The sequence below is a fragment of the Panthera pardus genome, unplaced genomic scaffold (genome assembly GCF_024362965.1).
Source record: "Panthera pardus isolate Hobbes unplaced genomic scaffold, ASM2436296v1 HiC_scaffold_8, whole genome shotgun sequence".
In the NCBI taxonomy this organism is placed as follows: Eukaryota; Metazoa; Chordata; class Mammalia; order Carnivora; family Felidae; genus Panthera; species Panthera pardus.
The window spans coordinates 90847859-90873567 of NW_026527013.1; the positions used below are offsets into that span (position 1 = coordinate 90847859).

General features: G+C 45.5%; 2 protein-coding genes across 9 annotated transcripts in view; one reads left to right on the forward strand and one right to left on the reverse strand.

Moving 5' to 3' along the window:
- The window catches only part of DMTF1 (cyclin D binding myb like transcription factor 1), a 45959-nt gene extending 44560 nt beyond the window's left edge, over positions 1-1399 (forward strand). For all 5 annotated transcript variants that reach the window (XM_019443174.2, XM_019443172.2, XM_019443176.2 and 2 more), the window contains one exon: positions 14-1399. In XM_019443174.2, the coding sequence (XP_019298719.1) occupies positions 14-123 (110 nt within the window). In that variant the 3' untranslated portion in view covers positions 124-1399. The remainder of the gene's footprint in view (positions 1-13) is intronic.
- Positions 1218-23148, reverse strand: TMEM243 (transmembrane protein 243). 4 transcript variants are annotated; one of them, XM_019443182.2, is made up of 5 exons: positions 22908-23148; positions 21958-22257; positions 4236-4286; positions 3175-3279; positions 1218-1826 (listed from the first exon to the last, which is right to left on the reverse strand). In XM_019443182.2, exons 2-5 carry the CDS (start codon positions 22033-22035, stop codon positions 1704-1706), a joined length of 357 nt encoding a protein of 118 aa, XP_019298727.1. In that variant the 5' UTR covers positions 22036-22257; positions 22908-23148; the 3' UTR covers positions 1218-1703. The 4 variants fall into 4 exon arrangements, with proteins under 4 accessions (XP_019298727.1, XP_019298726.1, XP_019298725.1 ...); XM_019443181.2 differs by lacking the exon at positions 22908-23148 and adding an exon at positions 22625-22793; XM_019443180.2 differs by lacking the exon at positions 22908-23148 and adding an exon at positions 22493-22608.
- Between the last annotated feature and the right edge of the window lie 2561 nt (positions 23149-25709).

The following is a 25709-nucleotide window of genomic DNA, read 5'->3' on the forward strand; positions in this document are numbered from 1 at the left end:
TAACTTCTTACAGATCCAATACTCCAACATCATCGAGAAGAATCAAATATCATTGGATCATCTTTGGGCAGTCCTGTTTCAGAAGACTCAAAGGATGTTGAAGATTTGGTCAACTGTCATTAGGTAATTCTTAAGAGACAGGTACCTCAGGCAAAGAAGCCACACTGTTAATTACATCTCCAAAGAAATAGGAGCAACTCCCAAGAGGCTGAATTTACCATTCCTATGGCTTTTAAATAGCTACAGTGCTGAAGCCACATACAGTGTTGCTGCTATGACTTTTTACCTCCTTTAAATGGATCATCTGAGGTCTAGTCTTATGACAGTGTGTAGGTGACTCGAGTATGGAGGACTTAACTGCATAGATCCCTGTGATTAGTGTTAATTGACAGCAGGGAATTTCATTCAGCTACTGAAAAAAAGTTTACAATCACCAAAGCTTAACTACTCTGTTTTAAAAGCAGTGATATTCATCTCTGAAGATCAGACATGGCTCTATCCATTCTCAAGCAGGCCTTTTCATATTTCAGAGAAGTCCTGTCAACATGGCGTGGAGCTTATCAGCAACCCTCAAAAATGTTAAGTATCCTTAGTCTGAAAGTTAACCAGCATTCACACACACACACACACACAGAGACCTAAGAGACGATTGTGTGGCGGTTGCTTTTGGTTTACCCATTGCTGGCAGTGGGAGCTGATTTAGGCTGGGTACACAGAAAAGCATTAAAAGAATTAAAATTCACTACAGGTTTTTTACTACTTTTAAAGGGAATATGGAAGAGAGTAGCAACACAGCTCACCAGAAGCTAAGTAGACTTTTCACCCCTTCGGAACCCCCCATTGTTGGTTTACAAAGTTAGCACTTTGAAGTAAAATTAAACTAAATGACAAAGGAAGGAAAGTTGCCTACCCCATACCAGGCGTGTTTCTTACACGTTTTGCTATACAGATTACCCAGGAAATAGTTGAGGAAGGTATTGCAGTCTGCCCTTCACTTTAGTGCATTAGCTGGTGGGGTGCGACTTAACTTCTCCCTCTCAGGCAGTTTAAAAACACAAAATTTGCTTCTGTTAGCAAAGGAAAGAAATCAAGAGTCATTCCTGTATTAGAGAAGGTTAAACCAAAATTAGCCTCTAGGACTTTAATGAACATGACCCCAATAGAAAAGTCACACACACACACACAAAAACAAAAAAAACAAAAAAAAAGAAAAAAACTTGTATAAATTATTTTATTTATTACTGTAATTAGATCTTCACAATCAAAGTTGTCTTTTCACCGTCTGTGTTTTGTTAATGTGAAATTTAATTGTAGTTATAAGCAAAAGTTGGTTGCCTAGGGAACAATAATTGTATATTCAGTTTAACAGAAATAAAAGAATATTTGTCTTAAAATGCAAGATTGTCACATAGCCTTTCGCCATGCACCTACATTATAAAAAATTTTAATTTCAAAAGTGAAAATTGCTTGTGCTGTTTGAGCTTTAAGGTTTGGAATGTTTCAGTGCAACATCAGCTCCTTAAAGAAAAAAGCAAAGCAATCTAGGATACGTCTCCCCTGCAAGAGGGAATTTTAGATTTACAATTAACATGAAAATCATGTATCAGACTTGCACAGGAGATTCTTCAGCACACCTGACCCAGCTCTTACAGTCCAAGTGTACAGCTTCGCAGAGACCTGATAAGTGTTTCTCCTTGGCAGCCTCACTTCCCCACGTCATGGAAGTACAGGTTTGCACATATACATAACATGATGATCGAAAATAAGATGTAGTAAATTAGATTTCTAAATTTCGGTTCTAAGTCTCCTTGTCGATACCAGTAGATCTAAAAAGAAAAGAAGCATTAAATCAAGGTTTAATTAAGTCACTGGTCCTGGCATTAAAAAATTTTAATTCAACTAATCTTTTTTCCACTGTGACAGATTTCATGCATATAAACTTTTCTCCTTCAATGAGGCCCTCTTTACTTTTAGTCTACATTCCTAAAACTAATGCAGCCAGAATGTAATTTTGTTTCCCTTTTTTCTAGTAGTACCGAGTGTCCACACCCAAGATGATGCTTATTCCTGCTTTCTCACCTTTGGTAATGTTCAAACCGATAGTCATCCAATTATTGACCAGCTATCCAAGAATTTGTACCTTGTAGATCTGTTTTAATTCTATAGGAGTAAAAAGTACAGCTCTCTTTAGGTACTGGGAAGGAGGGTAACTTTTAAATTCACAGAGCAGAGTCAGATTGCCAATACAAAATAAGAGCTTTTATACCAAACTAGACCCTGTGTGTCATTCCAGGGCGTTAGGCTGGGAGGGTGAGGAGCATCTCTGGTAGCTTTGTTCCAAAGGCTCTGGAAGGGTGTGGGCCAAGTCTCCCTCAGATCATAGGGGTCGAGCAAACGAAGTCAATTAAACACATCACTATGAAGATTTAAGCCCCATGTGAATCAAAACTATTGTTTTTAAGGGTGTCATTTATAGTTTTGGTTCTACCTCTTCTCAAAAGAAATGAAACAACAAGCCAACTAATGAATAAGCACCTGTCCAATATCCAAGTGAGGACCTATCACCATCTTTGTTTCTTTATGTAAAAGAAAAGCATCTTTATGGTAAAATTGTACATTCTTGTGATAAGGATACAACTGTAGCTTAAGATTTCCCAGGAGATTCTTGGGTTAATTACTTTCATTTGGGGAGATATGCACAGATATTAAAATAGACTAATTTTGTAATTATCAGAAATAAATCCAGAGTGCTATGTATCTCTTCCCTTAAGAGCAGTACTGGCATTTGCCAAAGCCTGTTGGACCCTGTATGTTGTAGCCCTTGAAGGAAGATGAATTAAGTAAGTTAAACTTAAACCTTAAGTTTTGGCCACCCAAGTCTTAACTCTTTTTTTTCCCCCTTCCTCCTGTTGGGGTTTTTTGTTTTTCACTTTCAAAGGAAAAGAGTTTTCCTTTAGATAGGAACTTAACTTTGAGATTTAAGGGAAAAGGAAACTGATTACAAAGATAAATAAAATCTCTAAAATTAGTAAATACTGAGAATTCTTAACATTCTTGGTGGGGCCAGGACTAGGGGGTAACTAGACACACCCCTTCTTATAGATCTAAGGCTGGGAATCTGTCCTAGGTAGGCACTGCAGCAGTCTGCCCTCAAGGGTTCTCAGTAGTACTCACAAGTATGCAGGCAGTAATACTACTCAAAGAGATGCAGACAGCAAAAAATATATTCAGCGGTTTTGGAGGTAGTTGAGGGAAAACAAAAGCACTGATCAGCGTTACCTGTATGAAGAGAAACTGTGTCAGGCCTTAGGAGTAATTCCAATAGTAGGCTAGACTGGAGTTTAAGCAATGTCCTATTATATAGTATCTACCAACAGGTATGTTAATAGTAAAGTATTTGTAAATCTGTTCCAGTGTCTTACTTCTCTTAGCACTTCCTCTTCCTCTTTCATCAAAGGAGACAAAACATCACAGCTCAGAAAACTAGCGAAGCTCCAAAAAACCCTCTTAACAAAAAGATTAGAAAGCATTTAAACCTCATTCCAGGATTAAGGATTACACTGGAAAAAGTTCAACCTTTGTTATGTTATTTTGAATACTTCAACAAAAATGAAAACCAAAACCGTTTTTGCTGAACATTCTGGAGAATACGCAGGTTTCTAATACGCTGGAGTTCTATTTCTACCATAGATAAAACATGATACCCATTCTTTTTATTAAGAAGTCAATGAAACCAACTTCACTAAAATTCGCAGACTTAATAAAAATGTGGCATCTTTAGACCACAGAAAATATAGCTTGTCTTTATTTTACAGTGATAGCACCAAGCTATACTACACAGGATGCCGAACTGTTACATGACCAAATAATCTTTTTAAACCAAAGGATAATGAATGTGCTTTAGTGATAAATTAAGGTAGTAGAAGGGGGCAGTTGTGGATTATGTACAACGTTCCTAGACAAGGCAAACTCAGTTTGTTATTTGCTGTGTGCTATTTCATATACTCAACTGAAGGCTGAAATCAATTTAGCTCTTCCTGTTACCAACTGCAGTTTTATTCAAGCAGTAATGAAACTGAAAGCATTAATTTAACTATGACTTCAGTACCTCACATGGTCATGTACTGGCCCCTTTTAAGTTTTTTATTTTTTGGGTTTGAGTGGTAACCACAATACTCAAGTTTTCAATAACTTTGGTTCAGAGCCTGCAGAAGACACAAAATAAAGGTACTTACTAGAATCAATAAGGATGTTAAGCTGCCAACAACTAAATTGATGATTCGATCCTGAAATAGAAAATAACTGTTTAGCCCTGTGATGGATCCACTTTCAGAAAGGTACAATGCTAGTAGCCACCGGGGTGACTTAGAATTAAGACACCAAGGTCCTGCCTCTCTCTGAGCTTGACACATACATACAACTGCCAGAAAGGCAAAGTGTACTGAGCCACCAGAGTGGAAAAGGTACTTTAGGAAGACAGGGACAACTAGTTGGAAAAAGTTTCTTGGGGCGCCTGGGAGGCTCAGTTGGGCATCTGACTTCCGCTCAGGTCATGATCTCACAGTTCATGAGGTCGAGACCTATATGAGGCTCTGTACTGACAGCGTGGAGCCAGGAGCCTGCTCTGGATTCTGTGTGTCCCTCTCTCTCTGCTCCTCCCCGGCTCATATTCTGTCTCCCTCTGAAAGATGAGTAAATATTTAAAAGAAAAGAAAGAAATGGTTCCTTGAAAGGACAGGCCATTTTTACACTACAGTCTTCTGAAAGCTGGGAAGGACTGAATGGGCAAGGGATGCTTATCAATACTCCACGCACGCTGGGAACAGTCTGAACAGAAGCCAAGGGATGGGAGCCACTAGGATGGCCAGCCCAGAGCCGTGGTGAAGAGATCAGAACCAGACTGCAGATGATGTTGAGTGCTGTGAGTTTGGACCTACTTGTGATACTGCTTACATGTCCTTCTCTAATGTCATTTACAAGGAGATGCTTCTGCTAGCAGAGGTCACACCATGCCAGGGCTGGAGGCAATCTCAGAACATCTAGTCCAGTGCTTTTCCAACTTACTTAGTAGCAAAAACCTTCAATACATAACAAAAGTAGAATCATATGGCTGAATTTGCAGCCTGGGGTCCTACCCATTGAGCCTTCTCTTCATTCCTATGCCCACCCAATCAATTCCACAGGATGGTTTGAAATTTTTCTAGGGCACCTGGGTGGCTCAGTTGGTTGAGCATCTGACTTCGGCTCAGGTCATGATCTCATGAGCCCCATCAGGCTCTGTGCTAACAGCTCAGAGCCTGGAGCCTGCTTCGGATTCTGTGTGTGTGTCTCTGTCTCTCTCTCTCTGCCCCTCCCCAACTTGTGCTGTCTCTCAAAAATAAAAAACCAACATTAAAAAATTTTTTTTTAATTTCTCATGTAATTCAATCCTCATTTTATAAGTTAATATAAATTTAGGTCCACTGAGTGTGGTTAAATTATTTGCATAAAGTCATACAGCAAGTAAAAAGCAACTTTTAACATGTTTCCCAAATCAAGATCACTGGCTAAATAAAGTTTCAGCTGTAGGGACTAAAAAGTTCAAATATTTTATACATATATAAAACTAGTGTATATATAATAATATTAGTAATATATAATACATGTATAATATATGGATTTACAGAACAAAGTCCTAAGAGTTTAAGACCTGATTAAGAAACACTATTTTCAGGCAGCGAGAATACCAAGTAGTCTTATTTCTGAGAAGTCAAAACTGAGCAATCAGTGGTGTTAATGAGTGTTCTGGTAACATCTGAGCAAGGACCAGCGGGATATGGACCATGAGCAGCCAGAAAACAAAAGCTCACAGATGGAAGGGCACAGGAACAAGCACAGAGAAGCAACTGAATTCAGAGCCATTTTCAAGTTGTCTGCATTTAAAGATAAGAATCCAAAGTTAAGAGGCAGGCAAAGCTGGGAGGGAAAAGTGAAGGAAAGCCAAGCATTAAACTGGGTGTGTTTGAGCTAATCAAGGACAGACCACTCTGCAGACCAAGGCCACTGCAATTCACACTGTGGACAAAGGTAACAACTGACCACACCCTCACTTCTCATCCCATAGCTAGAGAAGCCTGCCCAGCAACAACCATCTGTGAGCGAAGAGACCCAGGGGAAAATTACGATCACTAATCACTTCTTTCCACATGCAAGACAAATGTGTGTGTGTGTGTGTGTGTCTTAACCTAAGATGTAGAGACCGTCTATTAATGGGAGCCCCATTGTCTTTACCTTGGGAAAAAGGTTCAACTTAACTCCTGTCTGTACTGAGAATATCTGCTCTGAGTTCCAAGGATTTGCAAAAGTTTACAAAGGTCTGCTCTGTGAGGTTTTACCTCACAACAGCTGTTTTACCAATAGAAGACAGGGAAGAGGTTCCGCTGAGGTAGCCAAGAAGCATCACTTATGTCCAAACAGCAAGATGCCAATTAGGATCCAGAGCAGGAGGAAAAATAATAGTAATAGTGAAGGGATGGTAACTATGCCAAGACCTTGTACCTATCTTCTACAAATCCTGGGGTGAAGTGGCATTAGGACTCTTACAGGTGGCAAAATTGGCTCTGGGAAACAATTTGTCCAAGGTCTCAGATCAGTAAGTGAAGGAGACAGGATTCAACGCCAAGAGAGTGGATTCTGTTGACACTTCTCACTGGAAGAACACCTACAGTTGCTACAGCTGGTCTAGACAAACACAACAAGACACTTAGCACAGAGATTACTTTTCAAGGCTTTAGTAGCTCTCCCAGGTCCCAGTCTCCAAAGAGAAAACACTGTAAGGAAATAATTATAAATAGTCAGCATTTCAAAGGGCAATTTTCAAAATAATATGCACCAAATCAGAAAAAAGTACATGAAAAGAAATAATTTCTCAAAGAAACTCTCTTCCCCAGTTTTATTAATATCCTATTTCCATCTATCAAAACTTCTCCCCTCCCAGATCTTTCTTCAGACCTTGTACTGCTGCTTATTTTCACTCCCCCAGAAAGCCTGACAGGATCAGAATCAGCCTTGATCCTACCTGCAGAGAGGATAGGATACAGAATTGGGACATCCTTGCCAAAGACTCAGCAACAAGTTCAGAGTCTTAGCTTATATGCATATGACATATATATAAATATATGTATGTATACATGAGCACAGAAAATAGAGTATAGTTTTGTGAGGAATTCTGCATGTATAACCTTGTAAGCGATTTATTCATTTAAACATCTCAATTATATCTCATTAAAATGAAAAAAATTCCTATATTCCAGATGCAAACACAGCAAAATAAAATGGTCCTTACCTTCCACAAGTTGATACCATCCAGAGCTCAAGAGGGCACTAAGGCGAAAGGGAGAGAACCTAAGAGAAAGTCAAACCTGAAAGAGGACTAGCAGATGAACAAAAAGCAAAGAAAAGGTGGCCCATGAAGAAGGAGCTTAACCAAGACCCCAGAGAGAACAAAAGCATGGCAAATGGACATGGCCAATAGTTGAGCCAGCTTTGTCAGAGCTGAGAAAAGGGGCTGGAGTCAGCCTGGGCCCAAAGCAGTTAAGTCTTCATCTAACTTTGAAATGGAGAAGGAGAACACGAAGAACATACATCCCAATGGTTTGTACCTGGGATGGCAGAAGGTAACCCCGTAAAGTAAGGAACATACAATCTCTATTTACTAATGAGTAACTAGGTTCAATGGTATTCATCTGTCAAGGTCATAAGGCAGGTAATGGCCAAGTCTATCCAATGCTCTTAGCAAAATGGAATCCTTAAACTAATCTGTGTGGACCCTGAAATTTTAAGAGTTAAAGAGACGAAGGTTCTCCTCTCCATTCTGCCACTGGCTAACTCTGAGTCTACCGTATCAGAGGATTGGGCTACCTGGTATCTGGTCCCTTCCTGCTTTAACAGTTTCTGGTTCTGAATCATCAGCTTCAGACTGCACTTGGGCCAGAGTAGAAGGCCTACTCCCCAGCAATCAAAAAGCAGAGGAGCCCCCAATCTTGCCTGGTCAGTCATTAGCCAGCATCCTGATACAAGACAGAGAACCCCAAACTCATATCAAATGCTCAGGTGTTTAATGATGGCTCTGGGAGGAAACTGGCAGTAACTCCCCAAATAACCAAAAACTGGCATTTGCCCTCAGCAACCTGGAAACATCCTGGTTCTAGACTGTTTGGAATGCTAACATTTCCAGAGCCACTTATTTTTTGTCTACTTCCAAAATGGATTTCAGGACTTGGGCTACTGTAGTAAAATTCTAACCCATTTAAGTAACAATAAAAAGATCAAGGCAGATTTTCTAAAGGGGTTTGGCAAGTGGAAAGATAGATGATGAACATATTATAAATTGAAGCAAAGAAAACGTTTCTGATTTAAGCTCAAATGTTAGCCCTAAGCACTCCTGACAACCAAGTGGGAAGTGCAATAGGGTTTAAAAGGGCTTGCTAATTATTAAGCACACTGGATCATTAGAAGAGACAAACTTCTGGATCTAAGAGTTCGTGGCATGGGACTGTGCAAATACACGGATGCAGAAAACACCGCTACTTAACACATAACCGTCTCACGTTGACCCACAAGATAAACAAAGGGCGTAATGTTCTCAAAAGAGTGAGCTGTAGGGTGGGAGGTGGGATGGCTGACGTGCCACACTCCCCATCTGACCGCTCACCCTTCAGAGCTCAACTCGAACAGCAAGTCCACTGTCCTTCCTTTCTGGCCACCATCCTCGGGCACACCCCACCTCCCCCCTCACCGCCCTTCAGGAAGAGATGTGCTGGTCTTGGCACAAGATCACATTGCCCAGATTTATGCTTCCTGCATCGCAATATGCTCTCTGAGCCGTATCCTCCATCAGGACTGGCAGTTAGCTTAGGGCGAGGCATGCGGCCTGTCTTCCGTGCAGCCCGGCACACCTCCTGCGCTCTGAGGAGAGAATCGTCAAGAGAAGCGGCCAAGGGCATTTTGCTTAGAGGGTCTCTCACCACCAGAGGCCACTTTCATCACTCATCGGGGGCCCGGCTCCTCAGAAATCTCAGCTCCCAGGCAGCAGAGCACGTGGCCTCACCATTCCGGGATGGACACGCCGCAGCACGGGGACACCACTGCACCCAAGCGACGGCCTGGTTCCACAGCCCACAACGTCAGGTTTTTGCCAGCCACAAAGGCCCGACAGCCCACTGGTGCCTCCCAGGCTAGGTCCCATTAGTTCCATGGAATTATCTAGGTTTCCCTATGTGAGTACAAGCCCAGTTATGCATTTTCCGCCAGGGCAAGACCAAGCCCCGGTTTCAGAGGCACAGCAGCAGCCCCTGCTGCGGAGTCCATCCTTTGGCAGTGCTGGTGGTCACTCCCAGGGAGTAGGAGGAAGGAAAACAGGAGGCTCTCTGCAGAAAAGAAAACCCCTGGAGGGACAAAGCCATGGAAACGTGCCCTTCCACTCCCTGGAAGGAGACAAGAGGGGCCAAGGGCTGGGGAAAGACTGAGAATTCCATTTTTGGTGTCGCCTCTAACTTTGTGACTCCTTAATATCCTGCTCCTCAAACACCAGAGATCCCAGCACACCCACTCCCTCCCACTAAATGTTCTCCCATCAGTCCTCATACCCACACTTGCAAGTCCTGTGAGCCATCCCTGTGAGCCCCCAAAACCTGTTCCATGTGAGCAAATGGCTTCGTGGACCTGCAGACTTCTCCCACACCCTGGATTTCCCCTGCTGCCTCGGTCTCTGAACCCGGTCCCCGAGAGAGACTGTGTCACCCTCATACTCATCCCCAGTGCACTGGGCCGGGCTGTAGGGTGCAGGGTGTTCCCCGCTTCACGGGCCAGGTGGAGTTAGCAACTTCAGTTAATATCCTCTGCTACGGGCTGAGTGTCCATGTCCCCCAATTTCTCAGGCTGATACCCTTATGCCCAATGTGACCATATTAAGAGGTTGGGTCTTTGGGACATAATTAGACCATGAGGGTAGAGCCCTCTGGAATGGGATTAGTACCCTGATGGGGGGTTCCAGAGATCTCCCTCGCCCTTTCAGCCATGTGAGGTTGTAGCTTGTGTTTGCACCTCATCTTGGACTTCCGGCCTCGAAAACAAAGAGGAAAAAAAACGTTTGATGTTTATAAAATCCCCGAGTCTGTGGTATTTTGCTGTGGCAGCCTGAACGGACTAAAGCATCCTCTTTAAAATATATGTCCCTGGCAATAACCGGTCGACTTCTTCCCCTCGTCCCAGTTAGTTCACTTATTTCAGCATCTGCTTCGGCCAAATCTATATTCCTGCAACACTCTGCCCTACGTACACCCACTGACTAGACCGTTCCCCATCAGTTACACCAAAGCTCTAACTTGAGGGCCCCCCTATCAATTTCGGACCATGGAGTCAGCAGCTTCTAATGCATGGAAAACTCCCCAGTGGATCTGTTCATCTGCTCTTCATGCTTTGAAAACCCAGTCCTGAGTCCCTCCAAACCCTCGACCGCTTCTATGCTCTGGCACGAAGCCTCGCTGTGAAGCCTTTCGACTGTCCTAACCCTACCTACCAGTTTCCCGTGCATCTCCCAGGGGCCACGTATTCCTTGTTCACTGTCACACTGTGGGCCACTCACTACACACGGCCACATGGCTGCAATCCAGCCCAATGCTTCACTCTCCAAGCTGGGCACCCTGGCACCAGCCTGCATCACCCCACTGGCAGGAAAACCTTTCTGTAATTCAGACAAAACCAAGCTATGTGGCTTGGGAAGCTGCCACTGTCCAGAGTGGAAATAACCTTCTGACTGTATAAAGGTGCCAGAGAACTGGATAGAAGTGGTCATTTCCCTCTGCTGACCACAGCACCCAGCACATACTGGATGCCCAAATATTAGCTGAAATACACACTACCTGAGTTTACTGCAAATTCGTGTTTTCAGCTGAGCCTTCACTGTATTGCCACTGCCTTGTGAGTGAGCTGTCGCTGTCTCTCTCCAGAAAGCGGTTTGCAGATCCGTCTCAACTCAGCTTCCTGATCCCATTCTTGAAGCTATACATCAGCAGACATCCTTTTAAAAATAAGATGCCGGGGCACCTGGGTGGCTCAGTCGGTTAAGCGTCCGACTTCGGCTCAGGTCATGATCTCACAGTCCGTGAGTTCGAGCCCCGTGTCAGGCTCTGTGCTGACAGCTCAGAGCCTGGAGCCTGCTTCACATTCTGTGTCTCCCTCTCTCTGCCCCTTCCCTGCTCATGCTCTGTCTCTCTCTGTCTCAAAAATAAATAAACATTAAAAAAAATTTTTAAATAAATAAATAAGATGCCAACAACAGGAAGATAACTCCTCCTGTTTCCACCCCTTTCAGCCTGAAGAGGATCAAAAGGTGACCAGCTTCTCTGATCCTGCATCCGTTTCCTGGCTCAAGTAATTATCACCATTTCCGGCTTTATGTTCAATCTCTCCTTCATGGAGTCCATCTCCAGCCCAAAAATCTCAATTCCCTCCAACATCGGAAGAGCCTTCCATCCATACTGCATCCCACTTTGATGTTGGTCATTCATTCTCCATTCATTTTACAGGCAAAGTGTTAGGAAATTAGGAAGAAAATCAAACAGGGTCAATGGAGAGTGACCAGGGTGGAGATGGGGGGCTATTTTTAAAAAAAGGTCAAAGAATCCTAAGGATGTGACACTGAGCAGGGGCCTTTATAAGGGAAAGGAATGACACAGGCAAAGATCTGGCAGAAAGGTATTGCAAACAAGCCACTGCAGCATGTGCAAAGGCCCTGAAGCAGGAGTAAGCTTGGGTACTAGATGAATAAAAGGGGGGGGGGGGGAGGTGCAGAGTGACTGAAGCTTATAATAAGGAAGACAGAGAGAAGAAAAATGATTTGTTTAATGCCTTTCTATCTTCCGTGCGGTACACACATGCTCTGTGAAAAAAGATAACTACCCAACATATATTACACCTCCACAGACGTAGTATGCGCTCAGTTAATAACTGAATACAAATATACATACATTCATACTCAACAACCTATAGCCTCCAGAAGAAAATCATTCTTCCTAGTACAGCATTCAAGGCTCTCTGCCCAGCCCAGCTTTTCCTCTGTCACAGTGGTGCTCAGAGTTCCTTTACCATTTCCTGTACTTTCCTGCTCCTACCCCTTTGACACAGCTGGACCTCCTGCTTGGGATTCCCAGTCACCTCCTCCCGTCAAAAATCCTACATTTGCTTCAAGGCCTAAGACTCAAAAGCCCTCCGATCTGGTGCCCCAACTATAATTTTCTCTAGCCCCTAGAACAGGCTTCCAGCACTTTGCTCATTCTTTCAATAAAGGCCTCAACCCCATTTTAAATTCAAAACTTATCCTCCATAACCCACAAGAGCTTCATGTCATTAAAGACAGTGATTATCTTCTTTTATGAGGGAAAGAGCAAACAATCCATTCAGCACGTATGAAATGTCCAAAGGACACCACTTCCTACCATTGTTAACCAGACTGAGTGATTCAGACCCTTGAGCCACATCCTACAATTCTGTTTCAAAAGTCCTTGCATTTCTCAAACGTAAGGGTTCCAATACCATAAATAAGTGGCCAATTCTCGGAAATGATTTTCCTTTTATTTCTTCCAAATCACAGTGCAAAACTTCTTGTCAGGAAAGTTCTGGGAATGGCCCAGTCAGAGGTCTTAAGAGGCAGCCCTATAGGAATAAACATACCGAGAGGACGTAAAACGTGGAAGGTTGGGGCCCAGATGAAGCAGGAAATCTCACACCTTCCAGTGGGTTCATTTGGTTCCCCCAGAGCTACATACTCTTAAGTAGGAACACCCCTCACACTTTCATCTGGAGCAAACCTAGGGACAGCATCCAAAGGGTGGAAAGCCAGGGGACACCTTATCTCACTGGCAAAATCTAGGTGATAGTGCACTTGATCATAGGTGCTACTGCTCAGACTTCCCGAAGACACATGGGACTTTGAACGATGCCAGGAGCAGAGGCAGCGTAAGACAGTATTTATGAGAATGCAGACACGCCCATGCTTTTATCACCTTTACACCCACAACTCTCATAAATGCACCACGACCACCACCACTGCGTGTACATCTGAACACCAACGGCCCCCCATCTCCATTTGGACAAAGTACCATGCATAGACATCTTTAAGTGCTTCCCTTATTTCACAGATCGGTATTTTGAAGTACTTTGCATTTGTGAATACTTTTGTATATCCATCCCACCAGATTCTTTCTCATAGACATGCGCACTTGAACTGTATTAATTTTATTAAAGCACCACTTAGGGGCATTCAGCAGCAGTAAAAATAGAGAACGAACCTACTCCACAAGTTTAAGGGGCAAAGGTACCCACAGGAAAGGCCTTATTTTATGTGCCATGACCTTCAGCACAGGAGGCAGAGTACAACACTATGAGGTGAGGTGCCTGATGGACCAGGCAGATTTATTCTCCTGCCATATGCCAGCCTATGTCCTTAGAGGAGTCACTCAACTTTTAAGCCTAAATTGCCATATTTGTACAGTGGTCAAACATGTACAGTTGCTCTAAGGATTTAGAGATAATATACGTCAAGCCCCTAGAACAGAGTGACATTTACCAGAGCCAGTCAACAGCTGCTAATATGGCATTGGTATTATTTCTACATCTAATGAGGTGTCTTACCAATGACATGTTGGGTCCTCGGAGATGAGTGGGAATGGAGACGGTCCAGACCCTGGCCCCAATTTCTAAGTCAGCCCCAATTTCAAATGCATTCCATCATTCCCACAGGGACACTCAAATTTGTCAACCCACTGGATCCTAAAGCAGTTCAAAAAATATTAGAGGGGCGCCTGCGTGGCTCAGTTGGTTAAGTCTCTGACTCTTGATTTCAGCTCAAGCTGTGATCTCACGGTTCATAAGATGGAGCCCCCTGCACTGGGTTCTACACTGACGGTGCAGAGCCTGCTTGAGATTCTCTCTCCCCATTTGCCCCTCTCTCTCATGCACACACTTTCTCAAAATAAACTTTAAAACGCTGCGTGTGTGTGTGTGGGTGTGTGTGTGTATGATCATACATATACATGGCCTATAGACTGACCGTACGAAAAAAAGGACTCATTTCAGTAGACCCAGCCCACCACCACACACCTGCAAAACTCACACCTATCGAGAGGACAACTCAGCAAACCAGACAGCCCTCTTAGAGGCCAACCTCGGTTTACAGTTTTTATGCAATACTGTATGAAGTTTCCTACCTGCCCCTTTGCTGAAGCTCAGCAAGGAGAGGATCACATGAGGACTCTAACTGCATGAGAGCCTGAAGCACCATTTCCTGTTGTGGTATCCAGTGTTCCAGGTTTCTGAACACCAGCCCCCTCTTCTACTGTCACCCAGTATGTCCCAAGAATGTAGGTTACCCTTCTGATGTTGCTCGATGTTCACTTAAGGCTTAGCATACGTAACTCCAAGAATCGGGTAAGGCATTACACCCAGTGCCAGAGAGGCTGGAGAAATGAGGCAGCTGGAGGTTAAGGCAGCTGGACCTCAAGGAGGTTACACTCGGGTCAGGAAGGCACAATCTCAACAAATCCCAGACAACACAAGGAGTTAAGTTCCAGGGGGCACCTCTGGCCACCAGGCTCCTTTAAGGGCAGCATGGGTGCAGGCTGGGTCTTAAGAAAGGCTCTAAGGTGGAGACGGAAACGGAACAGGATTCAGATATTTGGAGAAGAGAGGGTGCTGAGCCTCAGGAACAGGTTTCTTTACTCACTTAAACCTTTAAGAGGCTCTCCCTCGTAGTAACTTCAGGGGCTGCATACAGACACGTTCCTTCGCCACCTTGCAACAATTAATAACTCTGTCCTTTCATTCTTTTTCCTGAAGCTAATTACAGAGACCAGGAGTGGGATAATAGTTGAAATGTCTGTCTTGCAGAACCGGTAACAGACACCAGGTTAACATGTAACATACCAGGACCCTCTGGCTGGCACCAAGACTCTGAGCACAGCACATGATAACCTCAAGAAGTTTCGAGGCCCCCTTGAGAAGTTTCAAGGCCCATCCACGTCCTGCCATGACTGCCACATATTCTGCTAATCATGTTCCTAGGCTCAATAGGGCAACTCAGATTTGGCGATGCTCCCCTGTCTTCTTATTGGGCTGCCCTCCTCTTACTACAACTTTCTCTGCTTGACACCCAGTGACTCAGAGACAGGCTTACTGCACACCACCAATCCGATTTCAGGGTTTGGCAACAATGCTACGGAAAGGTAAACAGCATTTGCCCATAGCACGAGACAGCTAAAAGCAAAGAGGTGGGTGGAGAGGCGCCAGCCTGCCCGGAGTGTCCACACAGCTTGGGTTAAGACCCAGAGATTTCAGCCCTCTCTATGCACCAGCATCCTCTGAGAGCCTTCCCAAGTTACCTCTGCCAGAGTCCAACCCCCAGAGATCCCCAGTCCTCTGGTCTGAGGATGAGAAAGAGCAAATTTATTATGGTAGGGAAGAAAAAAGCAATGGCCTGAATCATCCTGAACTGTCTCCAGCACAAGAAACCGCAACTCAAAGTGGTTTGTCAGGCTATCTGAGAGGCAAGGGGACGGCTGATCTGGTCCCTTGGGCTACAACCTCTCCCATGAGGGAGACAGGAGTTGTGCTCTGAGTTTGCCCAGAAGCTGTGTCAAGAGGAAAGAAGCTAGAAGCCTGCACCCCTCAGAGGAAAGACTTTAGGGTTCTAGGCAGGGGGAAGGGCGACAGCCAGACACAACTATCTTAATCGTAGCTTTGTCCTTAAATAAGCAGCAACCTTTAAACCCACCCTCCCACAAAAAAAGAACACGAAGGAACACTCTCATTTTACACTATCATTTGCAGAAGCCACATGCCCCAAGTCTGAATTGCTTTAACTGGAGTACCGGTCATAAAAAGACCTTCCCCCCGCCCCCAACAATTTTATATGTATTGTTTACAGGAAAAGAACAGAGGATGCTTTTTGTACACGCAACTCTTGCCTTTGGAACCAAAGATCTGAGCCTCAGGGCCCAGTAACTTGTCCTCTACACAGAGCGCCCCACCCCCACCCCGATCATCAGAGTTCAATGTATGCACCTTGGCCAAAGTCACTCATTTTCTTCTATAACATCCAACCACCATCACCACCCCCTTAGAAAATCAATCACTTATTTTGGGGATCAGTGACAAATCAACAGAATAGGCTGGTCTAGAAGGCAGTTTATACTATATTCTACCAGTATATTCCCGCTTGCTCCAGCGAGGAGGTGCTGGTTTCCGTTCTCCCCAGAGACAGCCATCCTCTCCCTCCCGGCCTGGGTTCACCCCATCTGCACTGGAACACACGGACTTCAGATGATTGGGAAGGTAGCCAGCAAACCAAACGAAGACCGACTCACAAGCTTGAGGTTAACATAGCGCCCCTCCATTACACAGAAAGACACCCAACTATGTGCTGTCCTAAGACATACTTTTAAAGGCAGTCCTGGAGGGGCTCCTGGGTGGCTCAGTCTGTTAAGCATCGGACTCTTGACTTCAGCTCAGGTCATGATGTCAGGGTTCATGAGATCAAGCCCCGTAAATCAGTGCTGACAGCATGACAGCCTGGAGCCTGCTTGGGGTTCTCTCTCTACCCCCACCCTGCTCGTGTGTGTGCTCTCCAAATAAATTAACTTAAAAAACAATAATAATAACAATAATAATAATAAAGACTGCCCTGCACAAGAGAGGGGGAATTTCTCCAGGTTTTAGTTCAGGACAGAGAGAAGGAGGGAGGGAAGGAAGGAAGGAGCAAAGGATGAGGCTTTGTACAGTAATATTTCCCAAAGGGTGTCCTGTAGAAACTGGTCTCATGAACGCTCCCATGGGGGAGGTAAGAACTCCATACATAACACCTCGTGCCAGTCCTAAAAGGCTACGTCACCAACAGTCCAGAAGTACTACTTATCACTCTCTCCAATCAGAGTCCCTGAGAAAATTGCCATGTTAAAGGTTCTGAGAAGTCCCACAGAAAAGAAAAATATTTTGTGATAATGATTATGGAACCACCGTAACTAAGAACTCACCTGCTTCAGAACTGTGCTGTCCAATAACGTAGCACTGGCTCTTTGTGGTTACTGAGCACCCGGAATGTGTCCAGCACAAACTGACAGGGGCTCAAAGTGAAAAATACACGCTGGATTTCGAAGGCTTAGTCCAGAAATGTAAACATGTGTCTGCTTTTTATATTGATTGTACATTCAAACGTACTTAAGTTTATTTATTTGAGAGAGACAAAGAGAGTGAGCAGGGGAGGGGCAGAGATCCCAAGCAGGCTCTGCACTGTCAGCAAGGACACTGACATGGAGATTGAACTCATAAACCATGAGGTCATGAGCTGAGCTGAAACCAAGAGTCAGAAGCTTAACCAACTGTGCCACCCAGACGCCCCTCAAATGTACTTTTTTTTTTAACCTTTTTTATGTTTATTTAGAGAGAGAGAGAGAGAGAGAGAGAGAGAGAGCATGTGCGCGTGAGCAAGTGGGGGAGGGGCAGAGAGAGAGAGAGGGAGACACAGAATCGGAAGCAGGCTCCAGGCTCTGAGCTGTCATCACAGAGCCCAACGCAGGGCTTGAACTCACGAACCGCGAGATCATGACCTGAGCCGAAGTCGGATGCTCAACCGACTCAGCCACCAAGGCTCCCCTCAAGTGTATTTTTGATAGGAAATTAAATAAGACGTATTAAAATTAATTTTACCTGTTTATACTTTAGCATGGTTACTACGACATTTAAAATCACATATGCAGCTCTCACTTTATTTCTACTGGCTAGTGCTCCTTTAGAAAATGCTAAGCTAGAGCATAGGCTTGGAAATCCCAGATATATCCATCCAGGTAACTGTGCCACAGCTATTTTTCACTCTAGAGAATATACCTAACTATATCCCAGAACTTGGGAATGGATAAAAATAGATGAAAACAACATTCTGACCAGGATTCTAAAGCTACCCCACCCAGCAATATGTAATTCCAAAGGAATGACAGTTTTCCAAAAAGATAAACATCGTTCCTTTCTTTCTTTGTCTATTATCCCTTCAATATTTGGGTAATGACAGAACTGCTTCACTTCACCTTTCCCTCTATGGCTCTATGTGAGAGGGTATTCCTAAGCATCATGCTGAATTCTGAGTACGGGATCCCTGTACACGATGCACATACTTCATTTACCAAACTCTAAGTTCGAGTAAGTTTGGACTTTGGTAAATGAAGTATGTGCATCCCGTACAGGTGAAAACAAAAGTTCCTTCAGAGACTGCCCAAGAGAGCTGCTCGAGTCCCACTGGGTTACGTATCAGTTGTTCTACAGTAGATTCTAGTATCTTTCACTTACTCTGTGACTCACCTGTTTCCTGTGAATGGAAAACTGGTATGTGAATGTCTATAGTGCTTTTCAAAGTATGTAGCACAGGGGCTCCTGGGAGGCTCAGTCAGATCAGCGTCTGACTCTTGATACGGGCTCAGGTCATAATCTCATGGTTCGGGAGTTCGAGCCCCACATCGGGCTCTGCACTGACAGCGTGGAGCCTGCTTGGGATTCTCTCTCTCCCTCTCTGCCCCTCCCCTACTTGTATGCGTGTGCTGTCAAAATAAACATTAAAAAAGAATTTTTAATAAAAAACAAAGTACGTAGCACAGACTGCATAATTTACCATTTACTATCCTATTCAACTCAAGAAAGCAAGTTGTTAAAACATTACCAGGCAAGAACTAGTAGGGTGACTGAACAAGCAGCCTGCTTTGTGTTTGGTTTCCTTAATTCCAAAAGTAACAATGCCCACCTCACAAAGGAATTGGGTGACCAAGCAAAGGAAAGTGGAACGCCTAGCAGGGTGCCTGTGGCACTGAGGACACACGACTTCCCTTAAGACGTTGCTCTGCTCTGTGGGCTTTCAGTCACCTTTGCCTTAAAGCTAGAGACTGGACCTAAAGCTCTCCGGTCCTTTCTCGATTTAAAATTGAGAGGCCATATGTGGTCAGTTGCTGTAGAGCAAACATGGTTACTGGAAGCTCAGAGGCTCTATCAGATTATGACAGGACATAGGCTTTCCCCTTTCTGGATTTTCTCCTCAGGAGTTGTAATGTATTAAGTTTCACTGTTAAGTGACTTTTGTGTCCAGTTTCCTAGCATCTGAAAGAGAGCAAGCAGGGAAAACCTACACGTAGGGGCCAATGAAGGTTTTTCTCTGGGTCTGCAGGAACCCAGCCTGCTCTGGCACTGACTGTCCTCCTTGGGAATGGCTCCACTGCAACATGTCCTACCCAGTTCCTGTGCCTTGCCCACCTCAGATCCTCCAATAAAATCATTTGCTGTCCTTAAAGACACAAATCTCCGTCTCTTCACACCTGACATCTCAACTTGTAAGACATACGATGCACAGATATACTCTTACCCTCAACCACACCCAGGCACCAGCAGAGCTCAGCTGTCAACCAAGCAAAGTTTGACGTAAGCTTCAGATGGCGAAGCAATTTCCCTGAGTGCGTGTACTGCACCTCAATAGCTAATGCTTTCAATAGCCGCTTTGGGGGCACCTGGGTGGCTCAGTCGGTTAAGCATCCAACTTGAGCTCAGGTCATGATCTCATGGTCCCTGAGTATGAGCCCTGCATTCGGGCTCTGTGCTGACAGCTCAGAGCCTGGAGCCTGCGTCCGATTCTGTGTCTTCCTCTCTCTGCCCCTCCCCTGCTCGCACGTGCGCTCTCTCTCAAAAATACACATTAAAATAAATAAAAATAGATGCCACTTTGGCTTCTAACTGTAAGTTAAGACCTTGGATATGGTTTAATTGTTATCCTTAAAAGAAATAACACTTTTGTGCTGACTGGAAAAAAAAAAAAAAAAAAAAAGTCACGAGGTTTCCTCCCATCCTCAGACCACTGGTCTGTTTCTCAGTTCTGTGTAACTTCTCTATGTCCAATTATTCTGTCAGCCTCATGGAGGGGGCTAAAGGGAGCAATTCTGTTATCTGGAATTATATCTTATCTAAAAAAACTTTTTTTAATGTTTATCTATTTTTGAGAGAGAGAGAAAATCTGAAACAGGCTGCAGGCGCTGAGCTGTCAGCACAGAGCCTGATGCAGGGCTTGAACTCTCAACGGGGAGATCGTTACCTGAGCAGAAGTCAGACGCTTAACCGACTGAGCCACCCAGGTGCCCCAATTATCTTATTCTTAATGTTGTCTCTGAGTAGCCAAATCTTCTGTCATAAATGCCCAAAGCTGCCTTGCCAGGCCCATATACTCTTGGACTAAATAATTATGAAGCCAACAGATAAACATTTTGAAAGGTTCTTGGAGGGTTTCAACTTGATCACAGGCAATAGGAAACTTACAGTCATTAACTATCTAGGCCCAAGCAAGTCAGAAAACATCAATATTTCTCAGTGCCTCTATAAATCAAGTCCATTACCAAATCATCCACCTCAGTATTCATGGGCTGTGGGGCTTAAAAAGGGGATCAGAAGTCTACATCACCCAGAACCCCAATCTGTGCACCAAGGCACATGAGGCTGACAGTGAACCTCTTAGCTCTTGGAACAGCTGGACAGTCAGGTGCCCTGGGTCCAACAAGCAGCAAGCTGCTGCCTCCACTCTCCAGGCCTCAAATCCTCTTCTTGTTAAACCCCAATTTAGGGACATTTATATCTGAAAGCCAAGGCTATCAGAAAATCTGAATGGAGAAGCCATCCAAGATCTTGCCAAAGCTTCCCAAACAAAAGTGACCAGTTTCTCCTGTGTACCCCAACATACCCCCTCTATGCCCCGCCATAGCACAGATTCAACGCATCACATTAGTCTACATATTTCCCTCACCTATGTTCCTTGGATCCCCAGGGCCTGTCACATAATGGTCAATAACTGTAGCAGAAACAGGTACGTCTAATAAACTACAACCATGCTTCTCAAACCACAAGCAATGTGGGCAGGGATTATGCAAAGCCCCCAAATAAACAAGGTGCATCTTCCTAGAGATCAAGCTTAAAGCATTTTCTTGTTAAGATACTTTAAGAAAGGACATCCACAAAGAATTTAAAAAATAAAGTAGTTGTCCTGTGGCAGGCTGGCAGCCCAAATTCAGGACTATGCCCCACACTCCCGGGTGTACAAGTTTCCAATCCTTGGTGTTAGAGGTCCCCCGCCAAAGCTGAGAAACACAAGAAGCTCTGGACTCCACATGTGCCCTCCTTTCTGAGAGGCCTGAAAGTCCTTTTCAGGGGTGAAAGGTTACCAAGATCACTTTCTAGCTGGAAAAAAAAAAACAAAAACAAAAAAACACAGGCTAATCTTGCCAAAACAACTCAAAGTTACAGCTGAAGACAGGAAAAGAGCTCTGTCTTCAATTACTGGCCCTGAGCATCACATGATAAAGCTTGTAAGAAGGCATTATCCTTGTCAGAAGGCTAAAACAAGATACTATAGCTTGTTTAGGTCCAGAGACCCTTTGATCCCTTCCAGGAATGGAATGCCATCAAACAAAAACTGATTCCAAGCCTCTTTTTCTTTGCTTGGCTGCCTCAGTATAAACCCTTAATGGCTCTAGATAAATACTAATCAGAAGCACCTCTGCAGGGTTCTTTCTTACCAAAGCTTTGGTCTCACACCTGAAGCCTCTCAGAGATTAGCACTCGATCCCCACGGAGAGAGGCTTCCGCACTCCCCTGAAGGGCCCCTATCAGCCCAGAACTTCCTGAACTTTTCTCCACCCACCCCCCATCCCTGCTTTCAGAGCTCCGGGCCAACCCTACCCCCAAAAAAGAGCCAAGTGGCAGGACAAACATCTTAAGAGGGAAGCAGGATAAAAGAAACAGCTCTTTCTACCCACAAGTGCTTCCCGGGGCCGCAACCAGGACTCTGGGCGGGAGCGCAGACACACAGACACACAAACCCACTACCCTGGAATCCGGGTCCGCACTCACCTTGGCCGACGTCTCTCCGAACAGAGGTCTGTTGTCCAGGCCACTGGTGCCGTACGTCCTGGTAGTAAAGTCCTCCATTTTAGGGTTTCTTCGTTCTCCCCGGGCCACTCAAAACTGAGCCAGCATTACCTCCCGAAGTGGCAGGTCCACGACTCCCCACGCCGCCTATTCACCGATCGCCCATGGCCGAAAGCCCCGGAGGGTTGGGGACGTCCCGCGGCGGCAGCGGGTGGGCGCTCAGGCCCGGGGGACGAGGCCGCTCCGCCCTAGGCCCGCTCCCCTCCTCATAGCGAGCGGCCGCTGCAGGAAGTGAAAGGAAACAAACAGCGCGTGGCCGAGTCTCCTCGGGACGCCCCGCCCGGGCAGCTCCCACTTCCCCAAATCTCGGCGCTCAACCCCTCCGGACGCTGCGGCTTGCAAAGCAAATCGGCGGCCCCGCGCTCCCGGGGCTACCCACGATCCCCACCCCTCACCACCCCATTACTTTACGCGATAGTTTCCCAACCTTTCTAAGTATTCTGGTGAGCACCAATACCTCCACGCTCGAGGAGGCGGTGGTCCTGAGAATTCATTACAAGCCCTTCTCCAAACCCCCGGCACCTCTCCACCCCTCCAATTCTCGAGCGGCGGAAGAAGTGAAGTTGCCCGAGCCGAGCGCCCCTCGGACCTCTCCCGCACCGGTGCACCTTCAGGTCGCGGCCGCAGCCGCGCAGGGCAACTCGGTTCCCCTCTCAAGTGTTGCAACTACCAGCGCAGCGTCGCGCTTTCAGCAGCTCCCGTTCCTCTCTCAGCAGGAGAGTCGGCCCGGACCGCGCCAGCGGAAGAGAAAATCCCGCCTCGGCCCCGCACAGATTGGCCACCCTCCCGGGAAACGCCCCGCGCCCGCCCCGCGCCCGCCCCGCGCCCGCCCCGCGCCCGCCCCGCGCCCGCCCCGCGCCCGCAGGCCAAACCTCTGCGTCCCCTGCCGCCCTCGCGCTGGGGAGTCCTGGCCTCGCCGGGGTCTGCTGGTCCCTGCTGGTCCAGGTTCACACCCCCGCCGGGTTTCGGGGCCGAGGCTCTGCAGCGCCGGCGAGTCGCGCGTTGGAGAAAGAAGCCCTCCGGGCTGGCGAAGAGCGAGCTCGCGGGCCGAGCACTGCGCTGCAGATACCTCTTCTCAGCTTCCCCGGCCGGGACCCGCGGCCTCTGTCGCAAACCGACTCGGCCCGCCCAGGCTACGTCACGGCCGAGGCCGCCAATCCCGCGGGCGGTGGCGCCGCATTGGCTGCAGAGCTTTATTTCTAGAGGTGCCAGTTTATTCCCGGAGGTGCGGCCAGTCTCCCTGGTTGCGTGTTTCTTAGCCCGTTAGTAATTAGCGTTTGCGCGATCCACGTGGGCAAAAAACATTTCTGAAGGTAGCTTTGCATTTGGCTGAAAAGATCTTAAAAACAACCAGCCTAGTCTTTGCACGACTAGGACGCAACGGGGGTCACTGATAAATTTGGTTTAGGGTTGTTTGTGTATTTCTCTTTTTTGTTCTGTGATAGGGATCCTGTGGCGTTTAAAGAACAGTTGGGACGTGATACTTGTAAGGAAGATACTTCCTTGACTTGCCCACTCATCCTGCTAGTGATTGTGCTGACTAAGCGTGTTAGCAGCCACGGAAAACGCTTCATGTGTCAACCTTTTTCCCGGGTGCTACAGCATAGTCAACTGGATGTGGACGACATAGTGTCACTGCATTTGGAGTCATATACAGTACAAGTGTTGGGAAACAAACGCAATCACGCTAGCTTCGCTGGACACTGCAGCTCCTAGATTAGAGAGAGCTCTGACAATTCTGTGTGCAGGGAGAACCCATGTTGGAATGCTGTAGCCATATAATATTTAGAGTCCAAGCAAAGATTCCAGGTGGTCTTTCAACGTTTAGGTCGAGGGATTAGGACAAGGGATGGACTAAGAACCACCATCAATTCGAAAATTTGCGACGCTGAGCAGAGTATGGTGTGGTGCACATCTGATCTACCGGTTATAGATTTCATAAAAGATATTTTTGTTAAGGACTTCTTAAGAGCAGTACTACACAATCCTTCACTCAGTTCTGTTATAAGGCTAATTGGCTTAACAAATAGCTTTATTCACTCACATTCAGCCACATCCATTCAACAAATACCTTTGAGAACTGCTCTGTACCAGCCAACCACCAGACAGGGCAATACAGTGATCAAGAGTCTGGGGAAAGACGATGGCTAAGAGGACGAGCTTTGACCTAGATCATCTCTGCTCTCAAACCCTAATTACCACCACCCACAAACTATGTGCTCCTGGGCAAGTCATGTAATCTCTCTTGAGCTCCTTTTTATATAAAAAGTGAAAATGATGTTAATAAATGGAACTAGAATATCTAACTTCAACTAGTTTTTATCAAGAAAAATGCGTAGAGAATATATAAGACATTTGGCAAATAAATATCCCAATGGTGGTTGTCATGGTGATAAATGCTATGATCTGGACACCAAGAGGTGCTATAGGCACACATAGGAGGCCACCCACCAGCTTCAGCTGGCAGAGAAAGCTTCCTTAAGGAGCTTTCTAAATCAAGACACCAAGGAAGAATATGATTTAGCCAGTGTGAGGAGGAAAGTCAACAATGCAGGCCAGAGAGGCCACATACTTGTTTAGGGCATATTTGAGGAGAAAGGTTGAGTTGGAGATAATCACCTTCTCACTCTAGCACTTTATTCTTTCGTCTCATTAATTTTCTGTGCCAGTGCTCCATTCTTTATCCTAAGAACCAGCTTCTTCCTGATTGCTACTCCCCAAAATTTCAAGTGACATATGGCCTAAGCTTGTTTTGCTGCTAAACTTGGGGAAAATAGGTCTTAGAGAGCCACTGCCCACCGATGATTTGCAGACTTAGTCTCTAGTGTGTAAGTTCAGAATCTCATGAGAAATTTCAATCAGCTGAGTTCAGATTATGGGTAGTTTCTAGTTGCATCAGGTCCTCTACCCCAACAGGGCAACAAGTGGGACCAGGTATAACACGTACTTTCTAAGGTCCATCCCCTTCAGCAAAGTGGGATAGAAGGTTTTTTAATAAAGAGAATATGCGTAGAAGTCGATGGTGGGCTTATCCAGTGTTTTGCCACTCAAATTGTGGTTCCCAGATCAACAAATCGGCATCACCTGGTAACTCGTTATAACTGCAGAGCTTCAGTCCTCATCCCAGATCTACAGAATCATAATCTGCATTTTAACAAGATCCCCAGGAGATTCATAGGCACATTAAAGTTTGAAAATCACTTCTTTCATCCGCTTCCATTTTTACAAATTGTGCCTCAGGCCATATAGATGGCCCTTCCAATACCATAGCTTGTCATTTCTCGATCTTCATCATACGTAAGCCACTCGTTCTAATGCAACATTCTGGATGTTTTCAACACCCAGAAGGGTGCCGTGTTTGAAATAAGTCAGCCCATTTGCTAAGCCTTGTCCTCCAATTCTTCCAATTCATTCGTTCACACCAGTCCCTCGGCCACTTCCATGCCTGATCCTTTGGTGTCTTGATTTTCTCCCAGTGAATCTACTCCCCTGTTTTCACTTTGTTCCCATTCAGATTGTGTGTGATATCAGTGAAATTGCTCTTTAGATGATGCGTTCAGTTCCCTTGTCGCATTTATTTTGTCACACCTGTACGGAAAGTCCCCTGAGATAGTAGCCGTTGTGCCTTCTCAACCCCCATGGCCAGGCGTGTAGTGCAGCTGGAGAGGACAGAA